This window comes from Otolemur garnettii, unplaced genomic scaffold, assembly GCF_000181295.1.
Source record: "Otolemur garnettii isolate 467f Iridium unplaced genomic scaffold, OtoGar3 scaffold00120, whole genome shotgun sequence".
Lineage (NCBI taxonomy): Eukaryota > Metazoa > Chordata > Mammalia > Primates > Galagidae > Otolemur > Otolemur garnettii.
In genome coordinates, this window is record NW_003852515.1 from 1,417,750 (window position 1) to 1,434,268 (window position 16,519).

General features: G+C 39.4%; 1 protein-coding gene across 1 annotated transcript in view; it reads right to left on the reverse strand.

The window, feature by feature from the left end:
- B3GLCT (beta 3-glucosyltransferase) overlaps nt 1-16,519 on the reverse strand; it is a 96,081-nt gene that overhangs the window by 41,293 nt on the left and 38,269 nt on the right. The window contains exons 6-9 of the mRNA XM_023517765.1: nt 14,594-14,730; nt 7,260-7,323; nt 2,020-2,139; nt 413-482 (exon numbers count right to left, since the gene is read on the reverse strand). Of these exons, the coding sequence (XP_023373533.1) occupies nt 413-482; nt 2,020-2,139; nt 7,260-7,323; nt 14,594-14,730 (391 nt within the window). The remainder of the gene's footprint in view (nt 1-412; nt 483-2,019; nt 2,140-7,259; nt 7,324-14,593; nt 14,731-16,519) is intronic.

A 16,519-nucleotide genomic window follows, 5' to 3' on the forward strand; every position in this document is an offset into this window, starting at 1 on the left:
ATATTTATTTGTGAGCAAATATATATCTTTATTAAAAAGTTCCAATATATGCATTTGAAATAAATATAAAAAGAAGCATTCTGTTACCTTGAAATCCCCTCTAATATTCTTTACACCATTCAGAGACCATGCACAGATATACTAGAACATTGTTTGACAAACTAGATCATTAATTCAGAGTCTTCAAGATTACCACATCTGAAATTTTCCATTTCCAACTTAAAATACTGCTGTAAACAGCAGTGGCTCTGACCATGCTCATGTTTCCATACAAATTCTCCTTCGGAACCACTTTCACTTCACCACCCGATTTGTCATTATTCCTTTCTTGAGTTTATATCTGGTTTTTACTTTTTTAAAAAGGCAGCTTGAATTTTAAAAGTTCAATAAAAATGAGTAACTCAAAACATACTTCTGTCACCATGAAATTTCTTGCATGTTTTTACTGCAACAAAAATATTCTCCTTCTTCACAGGCTCTCCCTAAAAAACAAGAAAAATATATGCACAATTATGAGTCAGCCTCATCTTAACTTCACACCCACGTTAGATCTCACATGCTGTAGGGTTCAAATTAACCCATGTCAGGGATATCAAACCTATTTCCAGGATGAAGTTTTAGCGAAGACAAGGAACCGCAGTTCAGCTGATAATACAGCCTTTGAAGTCAACAGGCCCCGGACCTCCCTTCCAGCTCTGCCGTGCAGGAAGCATCGCCTCAACAAGTTTCTTAAGCTCACAGAACCTCAGTCTACTCACTTAGAAGGGAATAGTTACCACCAAAAAGGCTGTTAATAACTACTATAAATTTATTAAGCACATAGTAGGTGACCAATAAACATACGTTATCTCACTTTATTTTCTTCAACTGTGAAGATTTTGACAAAAAGAAAGAGTATGGGTGTCTTTTAGTGTAAATTAACAGATGACTCCCTTTTCTGGGCCCAGCCTTACTTTAATGCTGAAAGTATTTTTATGGCCCCTTTACTGGTTACCCAACTACAGGCTAAGGATGCTCTATCCTTCACTAACAGTAGAATTACATCCAACGCTGGGGGGATGGGGTGGGGGCTTCCTGGAGCAGGCTGATCACACCGATGAAAGGGGCACACAGATGGACAATACAACCCAAGGCCTTCACAGAGGCAGGAGGAAGTATCCTGATCTCTTTATTGCCTGTCTCAGGCCTGTAATAATATTCAATAACAACCCCTACGTCATTTGGGGCTGGTCTGTATGTGTAGTGACACTGATCTACAGCTTTGTCACGCAGCTCAAGGCCCAGGAGACACAGTAAAGGGGAAGCAAGCACTGCATGTAGAAAGATAATTTCTCAACTCAGGAGCTACACATATATTATAGATTCTCCCCCACTGTTATGCTGTATTGTCTTTTAAAATGGCACACACAAGCTTCTGTTTGACTAACTTGAGAATAACAAACAATTGAGGCTGATGAACATATTTTCCTTTACAAAAAATTAACACCCTAGTGAGTTTCAGTGTCTTCAGACTCATCATGGGACTGGACCAAGGGTCCAAACATGACAAGTCCGTCCATCCTGAAAGTTCTCCAGAGATGGTCACAGGTGAGATCAAAGGTAGGGTCACCTGCTGAGAGGGTAAAAGCAGTGAGCTTGTGGAGAATGCTTGAGTGTCACCGAAAATGTCTGAAATTGCCTTTCCAGGAAGTGGAACAGAAATTCAATCAATACATCCTATATCATCACCTAAAGAAGTGACTCTGGGCACAATTATTCTGAAGAGCTGTATAGTGACAGGGAAGCCCTTAGAACCCTCACTTCCCTTCCTACCAGCCCTGCAGGCTTGAGTAAGTACTAAACTGCTCTGTGCCTCTCTTCTCATGTGTCAGATGACATAACAACATCACTTACCTTGTAGTGTTATTACTAGAGATAGGAGAGATGGTTCTTTGGGTACAGGGCAAATATTGATTTTATTATGCACAGCATATAAATGTCCCTTTGACATGCAAAGAAGTTTTTTCTTCTATTACTTACACAAAGTGGTAGAAAAGAACGGAATGTGGTAGCACAGGAGGAGTCCACACCATCTGTGCAAAACTCAGGCACTGGGGTGAGGGGAGGTCCACCACCTTTGTCCCATACATAGAGGGCAATCTGTCCAAGACAGGAGACCGACAATGAGGAAGGAACTCAGCCAATACCACAAGCATAAGATGGGCCAGAATATCTCAAGGGAAAGCAGAATGAGCCTTCTACAGAGAATGTTAAGTCAAACCATACTGATTTCTCAATATTCGGCAGGATATTTTTTACATAAAAACTGGCAAGTCCATGTTGATCAATCTAATCTTTTATTAACAACTAGGAATCAATATTCTGACCTCCAAAAACTCTGAACATCATCAATAAGCAGTTTTAGGGAAGAGCACCCTGTGAAACATCAGAGAGAGAGATGTAAGAGGATCCTACCACAGATGCCTCTGGTTCCCTACAGTACAGTAAATGCATACTCTGAATAGTCAGCTTGTTGAAAACAACTGAAAATGTTAGATAAAATGTCTTCAAAATCATTTTAAATGTATTGCTAAACTGGCACAAAAGTGTAGAACTCGTGAGGACAGAAATGTGAAAGTGAGAACCTGGGATAAAGGGGACCTAGGGTAGTTTTCCCCACGAGGCCTCAGCTGACCTCTGCTAATGCTGAGTTTCTGTAAGGAATGATGAGAGTGAAGCCTATGCCCTCCTCAAGTGGGGCGGAGCCAACAGCAAATTCCCACTGAAAGCTGGGACCTTGGAGCTAAATGGAGGGGGAAAATAATCTCTAAACCTCCCCTGAGATTTGGTAACCAAAAGCCAGGCCTCTCTAATATATGCCACCTATGAGGTCCAAAACACCTCAGAGTAATTTCAAGTTCTTCCAAATCAGTATAACCCACTAACTGCAGGCAGAAGCTGATATATATACATCCTTACTGAGAAACCCACAACTTTAATTCAGGATTTTTCCAAAAAAAACAGAGGAAAAAAATCACAAAAAGCACAAAGAAATGAGAGGATGAGCAAGAGTCTGCAGATAGAATTTAATCAGACAGACCCACAGGACTTCAGATATTAGAATTGTCTATCACCCACATAAATTTATTATGTTTAATATATTTTATAAAGAAAAATTTTAAAACACGAAAAAGTTATCTTTAAAAATGTTACACAAATATATTAATACAAAATTATAGGATAGATAGCATATTAGACACAGTTGGATAAAAAATTAAGGAACTAAAGAATGAAGTCCCTAAAATTATCTAAAAGATAGAACAACAACAAGTAGAGAAGGGGCTTAGGGTCCGTAACATGGTGGTTACAGCGCCAGCACATACACTGAGGGTAGTGGGTTTGAACACGGCCCATGCCAGCTAAAGCAATTGCAACAAAAAAAAGCCAGGTGTCGTGGCAGGCACCTGTAGTCCCAGCTACTTGGGAGACTGAGGCAAGAGAATTACTTGAGCCCAAGAGTTTGAGGTTGCTGTGAGCTGTAACACCACGGCATTCTACCAAGGGAGACACAGTGAGACTTTGTCTCAAAAAAAAGAAGAAGTAGAGAAGGAAAATGTAAAAGAGACATTTATACCTGGTAGCATATATCTAATGTTCCAGGAAGAGGCAACAGAGAGAAGAAGGATGAGAATATAGTTGAAAAGATAAAGGCTGAGTACTTTCAAATACTGCTTAATAATCCTATTATAGAAGGGCCCAATGAATCCTAAGCAGGATTAGAAAAAGCAGTCTACATCAAGATGTATCTTAGTTAAATGCAAAATACTATAGACAAAGAATCTTAAAAGCAGGCAGGAAAAAAATGACATATTACCTACAAAAGAACCACACTAGACTGATGGGGACTGATTTCTCAGAACCATAGTAACAGAAGCCAGAACACAGTGAAATCACACCATTGTAACAAGAGAGAACGACTGATGATCTAGAATGGCTTACGTGATGTAACTATGCTTCAAGAATAAGCTGAAGTAAGTAAAGTGTATTTGGAAAGAAAAGGCTGAGAGAAGCCACCCCCTCACTGAATGAAATTCGAAAGGATATACTTCAGGAAGAATACGAATGATCCCTGGAAGACTGAAGCAGCAAGATGGAATGGTTAAGAAAACACTGGCAAATTTATGATGAAGTTAATACAAATGTTAACTTCATAATGTAATGATAATACCTGTTTTAGGGTAAAATTTCAGTATCAAAAATACTGGACGACAATAGCATATAAATTGGGGGTAGATAATCAGAGCTGAATTATTCTAAAGACCTTGAATTTTCTGCATACTGATCAATTAGCCCAGGTTAGATCAAGAATGCATATTAAGGGATATACCCAGATGACCAAAAATCACAACAAAGATATGTGTATCAGAATGTTTAATTCAGCCCAATTCATAATTGCCAGGTCATGGAAGAAGCCCAAGTGTTCATCAATCCACAAATGGATCAATAAACTGTGGTATATATACACCATGGAATACTATGCAGCCATAAAGAAAGATGGAGACTTTACATCCTTCATGTTTACATGGATGGAGCTGGAAAATGTTCCTCTTAGCAAAGTATCACAAGAATAGAAGAAGAAATATACAATGTACATAGCCCTATTATGAAACAAATTTATAGCTTTCATATGAAAGCTATAACCTAATTATAGCCTAAGAATATGGGGAGGGGAGTGGGGGAGGACAGGGGAGATGGGTGGATGGGTAGAGGGAGGATGATTGGAAGGATCACCTCTATGGTTTGTCTTACAAGGGTACAAGTGAATCTTTCTAAAAGTAGAGTATAAATGTCTTAACACAATAACTAAGAAAACCGACATAAACCAGTCAATTAACCAGTTTGATGAAAATATTTCAAATTGTATATGAAAATACCACACTGTATCCAATGATTGCATTAATGTACACAGCTGTCATTTAATTAAAAAAAATGCATATTAAAATATTTAAAATAAGCAATAAAGTACAGATGTAGAGAAAGAATTTCCAAAACAATAAAAGAGGAAAATACAAATTAAAAAATTTTTTAAAAACTTAAAAGATGACATAAAAGTTTTAAAAAGAAAAATACAAAATGGGGGATAAGAATAAAATAAAGTAATAGATATGAATTCAAATACATTAACAATTACAATCAACATAAAGTAAATTTGTTATCTGACTTAAAGGCAAAAATTATCAAACTGGGACACAAAAAAGGCATGTCTTCCTTAAAAGAGACATAACTAAAAGATAAGGACACGAAAGGGCTGGAAGAAAAAGATGAAATATGATTATGAGGCAAACCTCAAAAGAAAGCCAATGTAGAAATATTCCTGTCAATGAAGTAAACATGAAGACACAGAGTATTGTTAGAGATAAAGATAAATTCACGAAGAAGATGTAATAATCCCAAACTTTTATGCACCTAATTAACATAGCCTCAGAGTATAAAAAACAAGAATTGTTACTTCCATAGGAGAAATGCTCAAATCCACCATAATTAAGGAAAATTTCCACATTCCTCCCTTAGTAACTGATAAGCAGAAAAACAAAAGCAGATAGAGGAAGAAAGAAAGGAAATAAAATATCTGGAAAGCATAATTAATACCTTCTTTAATCTAACAGAGAGTATTATATCACCTAAGTTAGAGAATATACATGCTTTTTCCAGTAATAAAAACTGAACATGAACTAGGCCATAAAGTAAGCCTAAGAGTGTTTCTAATGACTGATACATAGACTGTCGCTAAATTAGAAGTCAATAATTAAAAACACAATAACAACACACATAAACATATTGGATCTCAATGAAAAATGTATTTTTTTAAAGTGGGTCACAGTCAAAAAAAGCTTCACAGCCTCTGCCTTGGAGAAACTGTTACAGATGAGCATCGTGACACACGTCAAAAATATTCACAGAAGCAATGATCTCAGTAGCAAAAAGACAGCAACCACCCAGAAGCCCACTATATATTTCTCATATATGTTAGAAATAGTCTTCTGTATGTTTTCAATGTTTAATGAATTCCCCCACCAGGGTTTCTATACCAGCTCTGACTTTTCGTTAACCTATCTAGACAGACCCTGATTTTCAACAAGTCTTATTTTCCTCTTTGTACAAAATGATTTTTTTTAAAGTGTATTTCTTCTCAGATAAGCTGTTTCATCACTAAAGATACCCTTTCTAGGGTTAGAAAGTTTCGTGTGTGCCTTTCTTGCTCCTAGGAGGCTGCCAGCATTGCTGGGCTGGATTACATGTCAAGATTTACCGCAATGTCAAGAGATAGAGATTCCAGCAGAGAGTGAGAGGAAGTTTATTTCAGGCAGTTAGACATGCCCATAATAAATGAAATGCAAAAAGAAGCCTCCCTAATGATGATTTGGGAATGATTAATGATGGGATACCTGCCACCTGCCTCCAAGATAAAATTGGTCACAGATGTCTATTAAATGCCAAAGAACCAGGGGAGCCAAGCCCAGGCCGGCACATCACCGCTGCCTGCTTGGGACCAACTGGCTTAATTCTGTAGTGGAGAACCAGGCACAGACATGTGACAAAAGCATATGTCCTAGTCTGCTTGGGATGCTGTAACAAAATATCATAGATGGAGTGGCATATAAATAACAGAAGTTTATTTCTCACAGTTCTGGAGTGTGGCAGTCCAAAATTAAGGTGCTGGCTGATTCAGTGTCTGGAGAGGGCCTCTTTCCGGTACAGGGATGGGGCCTTCTTGCTGTGTCCTCATAAGGTGGGGATTACAAGGATCTCATCCTTTCATGAGACTGTTACCCTCATGACCTAATCACCTCCCAAAGGCCTAGCTCCAAATATCAGTTCCTTGGAGATTACATTTCAGCGTATGAATTGGTATGGGGGGACAAGTTCAGTCTATAGCAGCATTTGTATACTCAAAGCACCAAATAAGAGCAGAGGAAATTTTAATGACATTTTTGCAGGTTTTTTAGAAATCCACCTCTCGATCCATCCATCTGGCTTCAAAACAAAGAATCATGAATCATTAGATGCAACCTTTTTCACTGCTCTCTCTTCATCTACATAACTAAAATGAGTTTAAAATAGAAAGACTTAATTCACTGGAGGCTGTAAAATTACCTCAGTGGGGCACAGCTGGGTGTGGGTGGGGAAACCGCGCTGTTAGGCAATCCAAAACACTTCTTCTATCCAACGACAAGAACGCTTGATTATTAAGAGTTTTAACCAAACAAAACATAACATACCTCATGTTTTAAATCTATTGTAAAGTCGGATTTCAGAGATTCACTCTTTAATCTCTTGGTAAGCCTAGAAAATAGAGACAATTTGATTTTTTTTTTTAACCAGAAAGTGTCAAACAAGAATAACACATTCTTGAGATTTTCTAATGTTTAAAAATAGATAAACATACAAATTTAAAAACAAAAAATAAGAACTTAACTTCCTTCAGGGAAAGAAACTGTGAAAAATCAATGGTTCTGTTGACCAATAAATGAAGACAAGACTTGCTACAAAATACAGCATTCATTACTTTAGCATCTGCCAAACTATGTAAAACGTGACACAAGGAATAAGGTGCCTTGAAAAAACACCATGGTGTTTGTTGACTCTTTCTATTAAATAATGACAGAGAAAGAAAAAGAAAAGGAGAAAAAAAGCATGTGCTTCAAAGAAAACAAACATGGTTAAACTTTCTGTCTTCTACTATCATGAATGACAGATCCAGGTTTTTTTATGGAGACAAATGTGTGGTTTCAGGGAAGAATAGCAGTTTTATTTTAAGTCATTTTCTTGTATAGAAAATCTTCAATGGCTCCTCTGCCATAGAGAATAAAGCCTGAAACTCCTAAGCCAGACTGGAGGGCCCCACTTTCTCCCCCAGCCTGTGATACTCACGTCTCCACCCCGAGCACACCTCCCCACTGCTCCTGCCCCATACATCTTCCCAGTGTGTCCACACTCAACCTTTACTTAGCAAACTTTTCTTTTTCAAGACCAAACTCAAGGGTACCTTCTGTGTGAAACATTCCAGACTTGCCCACTAGAGTAAATGGAAACTTCCTTTGCTCCCAGACTACAAAGCACAGCCCTAGCAGCTGTGAAGTGAGCTGTGCACACACCCCTCTCTGTGTTGTACTTTGTCTTGCCAGCATTACCCCCTCCCCCAACCTGGCCAAAATGAGTGCTCAGTGAGCCCCTAAATCAACCAGGACAATATAGTCTTTGATTCCAAGCTGACTGAGATAGAACTGCATTCCTAGATCACTTAAATACCATCTGGCCCTATGTTTGTTTATGGAGCTGAAGACTAGAACACCAGTTTCAACCATAAACCTCCTAATGCTTAGTTTGCAAAGAAATAATAGTAGTTTTTTTAAAAGGAAGATTAGTAATAAGTTTCAAAAATTTTTATTGAGACTTTAATTACATGTTAGTCTGGTTGGGCCATGAAATATTTCTTTAAAAATTCATTTCTGCTTAGAGGAAAAAATAAAGACCGTGGGCAGCTCCTGGTTGATGCTAATATAAGAGTGGGACCAAAAGCAGTCCCTTCTACTATCTGTCACATTCCTGTTCGGTGTCTGCCTACAGATCCGTGAGTATGCGGGCCAGACTTAGAGAGACCAAATCCTTAGACACGTTCTCCACAACATTAAAAGGAAAAAATCCTCTCTGGCAAGTGAGATCTTGTCCAATTTGAATTCTGCTCAGTGGGAGCCAGTTTTTATAAATAAACTGCATCAAGGTAACTTTGGAATTGGGACTAATGCCTCAGGCCTTCAAATTCTGATCAGACTACAAAGAGTATGAATTCATATGTCATTCAGACCCCAAAGACAGGAAAAGTCATACCCACAGGCAAGGGTCAGGAGTTGTGATCCAAATCTAAGTGGCATGTGACACCCACTGTCAGATGGCCATGTTTCTTATGCTTCTTCTTAACAGACAATAAACACCTTAGAATCTACCTGAAACATGCCCTTCATTTTTTGACATTTCTAGTTTCTTTCTCAACCAATTCTTGAAAGTTTTTCCTTGAGGGAGATCTCAGAGGGAGAAAATGTGAAAACCAGTGCCTAGAATTTCTTTAAGACAAACAATGACTGATTAGAGGACAAATAAAATACATACACTGACAGTTTTAAGTGGCCTTCTCTCTTGGAGACCACAGAATGTACAAAAGCCAAGTCATGGTCATCTTCACATCACAAATTTCTTCTTGAGGAGTTAGCCTTAGGACGCCCTAAGGCTTAAATCAGTCACCTTGCAAAGGCATTCTACTTGTAAGAGCATGCAGGGTGATGAATTAACTCAAAAGCAATGAGGGCCGGGCTCACCCCTGCAGTCCTAGCACTGTGCAACGACTGGGCCGATGAACTGCTTGAGCTCAGGAGTTCAACATCAGCCTGGACAAGAGTGAGACTCTGTCTCTACTAAAAATAGAAAAACTAGCCGAGAGTTGTGGTGAGTGCCTACAGTTCCAACTACTCGGGAGGGTGAGGCAAGAGGATTGCTCAAGCCCAAGAGTTGAAGGCTGCAGTCGCTGTGAGCTATGATAATGCACGGCACTCTACCCCAGGTGACAAAGTGAGAGTCTATCTGAAAAAAAAAAAAAGAAAAACAAAACAAAATAAAAAAAGGATTGCTAATAGTAGTAAGTACAGTTTTTCTATACACCAAACAAGACAGTACAAAGGTTTTCTAATGCTCATTTCAAAACCAACAATGCAAAGGCCAGAAATTCCAGTTACTGAGAACAAAATGTTCCCTTATTAAATATTCAGTTCCTGGCAAATATGACATTTGGTACTCAACTTTCCAAGGGCACAGTTATGATGACACAATCAGCTAGGTTGCAGATGTGCAAAAACACTGAGGGAGCCTTTAATTCAGTAACAAGCAAACTTCCCAGCTGACTTTGCAGGCCCACTTGTGAATCAATCAACAGAGCAAGATATTAAAGGAAATCTCATTCATAAGGTTTGTTGGTGAGAAAGCAATGGAGAAAACCACTTACAGCATTCCAGAAGAACACATATTTGAAGAAACTGTTACTGGGTATTAGTGAAAGTTTCTCCAAAGATGCAAGTATTTTTTTATTGATCACCAGGATATGTTGGACTCTGTGAATTTAAAACTCACCAATGGGGATTACAAGGCCAAACATTTTTGATGGGAAGTAGTCTTAAAAAGCACATGGCACAAAATGTCTTTAAGTAACCAGTTGTCCTGAAGACTTGGGGAGATTTGTTGCCCTAATTACAACAAATAAAGTCAAGGAAAGGAGACTAAGGTAATCAATGTTCCTATAACAGGCAGTGTCAGTTTCCTAGACAATTCAGAGTCTCCCCTGCTTTTTCCCTACACACACTCTGATTTTGATTAATGATTGAGCCCAGCATTTAAATGGGCTCCAGAATCAGAACCTGACTAGTCTGGAGTCTGGAGTAAGCAAAGCACTGAAATTCCCTACCAACTATTAATTGTTCTGGGTGCTGGCACGTGCACACAGTTGGCCCAACCAGACGGAGGATAAATGTTTACCTTGCATGGTGCAGGACAGGCTCTCCATTGTTGGATTTGAATAGGACACATGTAGCCTTTATTGTCTTGAAATAATAAGAGGACTACAGGCAGAAGAGAACCTGGGTCCTCAATAATCCTGCTGAATTCCTGTATCAAACAACTGCAGCCTCACTTCCACGATAACAAGAATATTTCCTTAATCCAGTTTGAATTGCTTCCTATTACTTGCGCTCAAAAGCATCCTAACTGACATAGTTCTTAACAATAGGCAAAAATAAAGTCAGCACATTAGCTGTGGAATTGGGAAAAACCAACTGGGAAGTTCCAGTTTTGCAGTTGATAAGGCAAATGGATACTTTATGCTTTTTTTGGTTCTAAGTATAAGACCAGTGTCTTCAAAAATAAATAAGAATCTCCTATTAGGAAACCATTTTAAAATATATCTTAGCCACAAGATTGTTGCTGTGCAAGATGGGTTATGTCATTTTATTTGCTTGATTATTTGTCTGTATCAGGAGAAAAAGGAAATATGGTCTAAGATAACCAGAATTTTTTTATTTCATGCTATTGGTAGAGTTTATTTTTTTGTTTTGTTTTTGCTGGTAGGAGAAAAGGAGGGGAGGTGGGAAGAAGACTATGGATATTAATTAATGACAAGCACTCTGCAGTTTGTAGGAAGAGCAGGTGACACAGAATATGGAATCTGGTGCCTTATTCCTCTACCATGATGAAGTTACGGAGGAAGTGCTAGGAATTTCTTAAACTTTGTGCAAAAGATTAGTCTCTGGGCTTTAATTCCTGTAGCCACAGTTTCCTATATGCTACGATCTAAATTATCTGTGTCCCCTCAAAATTCATGTTGAAATCCTAACCCCTAAGGTGATGGTATGAAAGGAGGCAGGGCCTTTGAGAGGTCATAGGGGGATTAGTGCCCCTATGAAAGAGGCCCCAGACAGACACTTTAGCCCTTCCAACCTATGCGGACACAGCGAGAAGGCGCCATCTATGACAGACAGCGGGGGTCTCACCAGACACTGGATCTGCCAGCACCTTATATCGAACTTTCAGCCTCCAGAGCTGTAAGAAATGAACTTCTGTCATTTATAAATCCCATATAAGTTACCATGTCTGTGGTATTTTGTTGTAGCAGCCCAAACAGACTGAGATGCCTATACACCCTGCTACAGTGATGAGGCCCTTAGTTCTCTCTCCTTTCACAATAGAAAATATTGTTGAGGGATCTAAGACACCACTCCCCCCCCCAACGGAAGCTGGGCACCTTTGCCAAAAGATACATGTTCGGTGACCTCATAAAAACACAACAAGGAAGAGAATCATAGGCCAGTGGTCTCTGAGGGGACCACCTTGCAGACTGCCATGTAACCTATAACAAAGTCTCCCTTTAATAAGGTTAACATACTAGTTAGTGCATAACCCTGCAACCCTGGTTCATAAGGACCTCAGCTAGTCACACACTGAGCATGAGATAGTTAATGGGTTCAAGAGAAGGTATCTCTGTGCCTAGGAGAAGTGGGGCCCAAGGGCAGAGTCCATAGACTCAAGAGGTTATAGAACAGGTTAGCCTCTATCAGCACGTCAAGCAAAAAGAGTTTGGTTGGCCTCACATCTTACATGAGGGTATCAGGAGACAAAGGAGATCACTTCCATCCCCCTGGTTAAAAACATACATATGTGAAAAAGGGAAGCAAGAACAGTTACTGCTAATGCCTAACTCAATACAAACCAAACTGAGGTCCCCAAGAAGGCCTGTGCTAGAGGAAGATGCAGAAATTATCATGGGAAGAAGACGAAACTCTTTAGACCAACAGCATTTGCCTTCAGGATGAGGGGCCTCCTGAAGCAGAGGGAAGGAATGGGAAACAGAGCTCTACTGGCTCAGGGAGATGGTTCTGTCTCCAGGCTTGCTGTGCAGGGTCTTCCTGCGTCCAGTGTGTGGGTCCTCTTGGCCCCAGGGAAGGAAGCAGTGGCCCTCACGGCATTCGCAGGGCAGTTATAGCTGTGCTTGGTCCTCTCTCAAGGGGCTTAGTGGGATGACAGTGGACTAGAGAGAAACAGGCTTATGAAGAGCTTATACCCCCATGTCAGAGTGATGACAGCCACAGACTTGTCCCATGGAAAAGTCAGAACAAAACCATTCCATGCTATGACACAAAGTAGAGAGAAAGTGAGGAAGGGCTGGAGAAAGCCTTTTGGGGCCTAATCACCTCCCAAAGGCCATGCCTCCTCTAATACCATCACCTTGGGGGTTAGGACTTCAATATAAATTTTAGGGGGCACAGATATTTCTGAAGGGACATGAACAACACCTCAGCCCAGGAGGTACAGCTGAGAGCTTCTGTTCACTAAGAGTCCAGACTAAACAAAGGGAGCTGAACTGGCCCCAAACACAAAGTATAAAAGAAAACAGCATACTGATATTCCTGCTCTTTAAGCTGCAGCAAGCCATTGAACTTGAGAATAAATATGACCTTGGGCAGTTCCCCTTACAGAGAACAGCACCAGGAACCAGTGGAGGGGGAGAAGGGAATGATGACTACCTCTTCTTGTCTTCCCACCCCTTCCTCCCCGACTCTTCTAGCATGGAGGGGAGAACGGTATAGAGCCCCTTAGCCATACTTGACACAAGCTAGGGAGGGCCACGCTAGCCCAGCAGGCCCAAAACTGGGTATATAAACCAAGGCTCTTAGATGGACACAAAAGAATTTACTTTGGTTAAAACACAAAGTACATTTATTAAAACATATAGATGGCTCACAGAATCACTGGAAAGTCTGGGTAAAGAGATTCTAAGCTGAGATTTCAAGAACAATCCCCAGGTTTGCAGCACAGAAGTAAGCAGCCTGAGAGCTTCAGACTCTGCCCACCACTAGGAAACTGCTACATCTGGATGCCAGTCTCAGCTGCCAAGCCCCCAGTGACCCTTCCTCTGCTGCGACTACTCATGACAAATGTTCTCCTATGCTTCCGTTTTTTTCCCACACAGTTCCCAAAAAGAAGTTTACAGAGAGTATCTACAATAGAACCTACGGCATATAACTACTCCCTAGCAGCAATGAAGGCCAGAAAATACAGGAGGTTTTGTCGTCATCATTGCTGTTCAGATTCTATGATACAAAGGAGGGTAAAAGGAGGGTATTACACTGTAGGGAACGAAATTTCAAACCTGAAGGGAATAGCTAAGAAGTTCTGGCCAGCCATGTGATAAGGTATGTAGTACTCCTATATACACACATACATATAGAGAGAATATGTATATGTGTGTGTATATATATATATATCGGCCTAAAATGTTTTTCAAGGCCTCAAACCCTAGAAACAGAATACTTAATGATAGAAACCCTTTATCTCTAAAGACATAAAAGCCACAAGTGCTTTCTAGACTTTCCCAGAGAACAAAAACAATTTATCTTAAGTGTTCAGACTAAGAAAGGGCCTGACAACAACCACACTTTTTCTGAATCACAACTTAATCCTCTTCACTCTCCACATATTATAGTGCAGGATCATGATCATACACACAAACAGCTGGGTATTATAACCTCCGTGCTGTCCGCCACCTGTCTCTTCTGCCCAGCCTATGTTTGAGGACACACACTCATGCACATACTCAGCCACCCACTCCCACCTCCAGCATGGTAATGATTTGTTTTCTCACTGGAGATCAGACTTAAACCTATGGCTAACCAGGTCCTTTAACAATGGTAATGACACTTCCACGTGCATAGTTCTTAGAACACATATGTGCTCTCCCTTAGTCTCAAAACTTATTATTTGCTTTATTTTGCAGGTGAGTTAGAAGAACCACAGAGAGGTCAAATGATCTGCCTGAGGTGTCTAGTAAGTGACAGGACTGAGGCAAGAACCCTCAGACATGTGGCTCCCCAGCCAGGTCTTTCTAGCCCACCACACACTGCTTCTGGCTAAAAAATTATTTCAGATCCTGAGAGCCATCAGTTATGATATTTAGTGAAATAAAGGTTGATCCACGTTCTCCCCACACACACACAAAAAAAGTCTAATAAATTCTTACTTGTTTATAAGTGGAAAACTAAGGGCCCAGCCAGCAGCAAAGTCTGGATATTTAAAAATTGTAGGATTTTCAGAAAAGGCATAATGGTGAATTATTGTAGACTCTTCATCATGTAATGCTTTTCCTAAAAACCATTCCTGTTAAATAAAAATATAAAACGTCACATTTTAAAAGAAGCCATTTCATGTAAAGACCAAAACCAAAATCATACAAGTAATTTTAGCTAAATATTTTATTTTAGGTGATAGAGCATTATTAGCACAGATTACATATTTCTACAGAATTTGAAAAGAATATTTAACACTAGCATGATAATGAATATACTATAATTTTTGTACATAAATAGTCCAAGATTGTATCATCAAGATGAACAAAATGTTAGTTATCATTATGTCACAAATGTATAAAAGTGGTGTTTTACAGAATATTCCATATAAAAAGATTATTAATGCAAAAAATAATGGTCCCTTATATCCCACTGAGATTTTCAAAGAATGTGAAAAACTCCTTTCAGAATCAGTGCCTATTTTATTCATTTATTTGCTCATGCAAATGGTATTTATTGAGAATCTACCACATACCAGGAAGGCACACTAGAGTGGGAAGATGGAAATTAGGCAAACAAATAATGTACCTTCAGATAGGAACAGAAATGTGCTATGATGAAATTAAAACAGAGTGACCACGGGCTGCTGTGGAAAGCAGGAAATCTCTCATGATATAACAAATAAGCTGAGATGAAATTATACTGAAGCCGGTTATGTGAAAATCTAGGGAAGTGCAGTCAAAGCAGTTACCAATAATTCAAAGTCCCTGAGGTGGGAAGAAGTTTGATCCATTGGATGAAAAAAGAAACCCAGAATGGCTGGAGCCACTATGTGTAGGGAACAAGGCATGAAAGAGATAGACAGGCAGGAGACAGACCACGTGTGTGTCAAAGGAAAGGAGCATAAACTTTATTCTAAGCACAATGAAAGACTTTACTTCTGGCCAAAACAGAATCAGACTTACTTCTGCTGAGAACAAAGATACAGGGTGGAGAAATTATGTAAAGCAGAGGAACAAAGCCATCAGAAAACAACAAAAGCAGACAAGTTATAAAAAATTAAGATCCCAGAATTGGAAAGCCCATCCACATGAGCCCCATATTGGCTTCCTCTTTCCCTCAGGCATCTGCTGATTCTTGGAGCCGTGAATAGCAGGCACCCAGAGTAGCTGCTGGGGACTTCTGCAGTGTCACTGGACTAAGGAAACAGAGGCTAAGACTGGAGACTGCCAGGGAGGTAGAGATTTAAGGGAATCCCAGAGAAACAAGCCCAAGACTTGGCACACAACTTTCCCCTAATGACCAAGGCTGCACAAAAACCTAGATAAAAAGCGAGAACCAAGAAGAAAGCAGAAGTGGGGAGCAAAGCTGAGCAAAGCCCTCAGCAGTCTTGTGGTCCCAGAAGCCCAAGGCTGGAGGCTCAGGATCTGTCAAGATGAAAAGGCTCTGAGACTACCCCACTAAGATCTACAACTCAAAGAATATTAAATCCTCTTGTAGGAAGGTGCTATCATACACAGACTCCTTGGTTTTCCTACAAAATACTTGACATTTAATAAAAAATTACCAAGTAGGGCAAGAACAAAACCAGACCAAGAAGAAAAAATAAGAAAAAGAAAAAGATGCATAGATAAATCAGATTTTATAGTTATCAAACAAGACTTTTAAATAGTTATGATTAATATGCTTAAGAAAACAGATGATAGATGGAAAATTATACCAAACAATTAGAATTTATAAACAAGAGTCAAGTGGAAATCCTAAAACTGACTAATATAAGAACCAAAGTTAGAAATTCAAAAAGATATTAAAAATAATAGATTACAATGTAACCTAACCATTTATAACCTCATATTAACCTGAAATAATAAAAAAGAAGA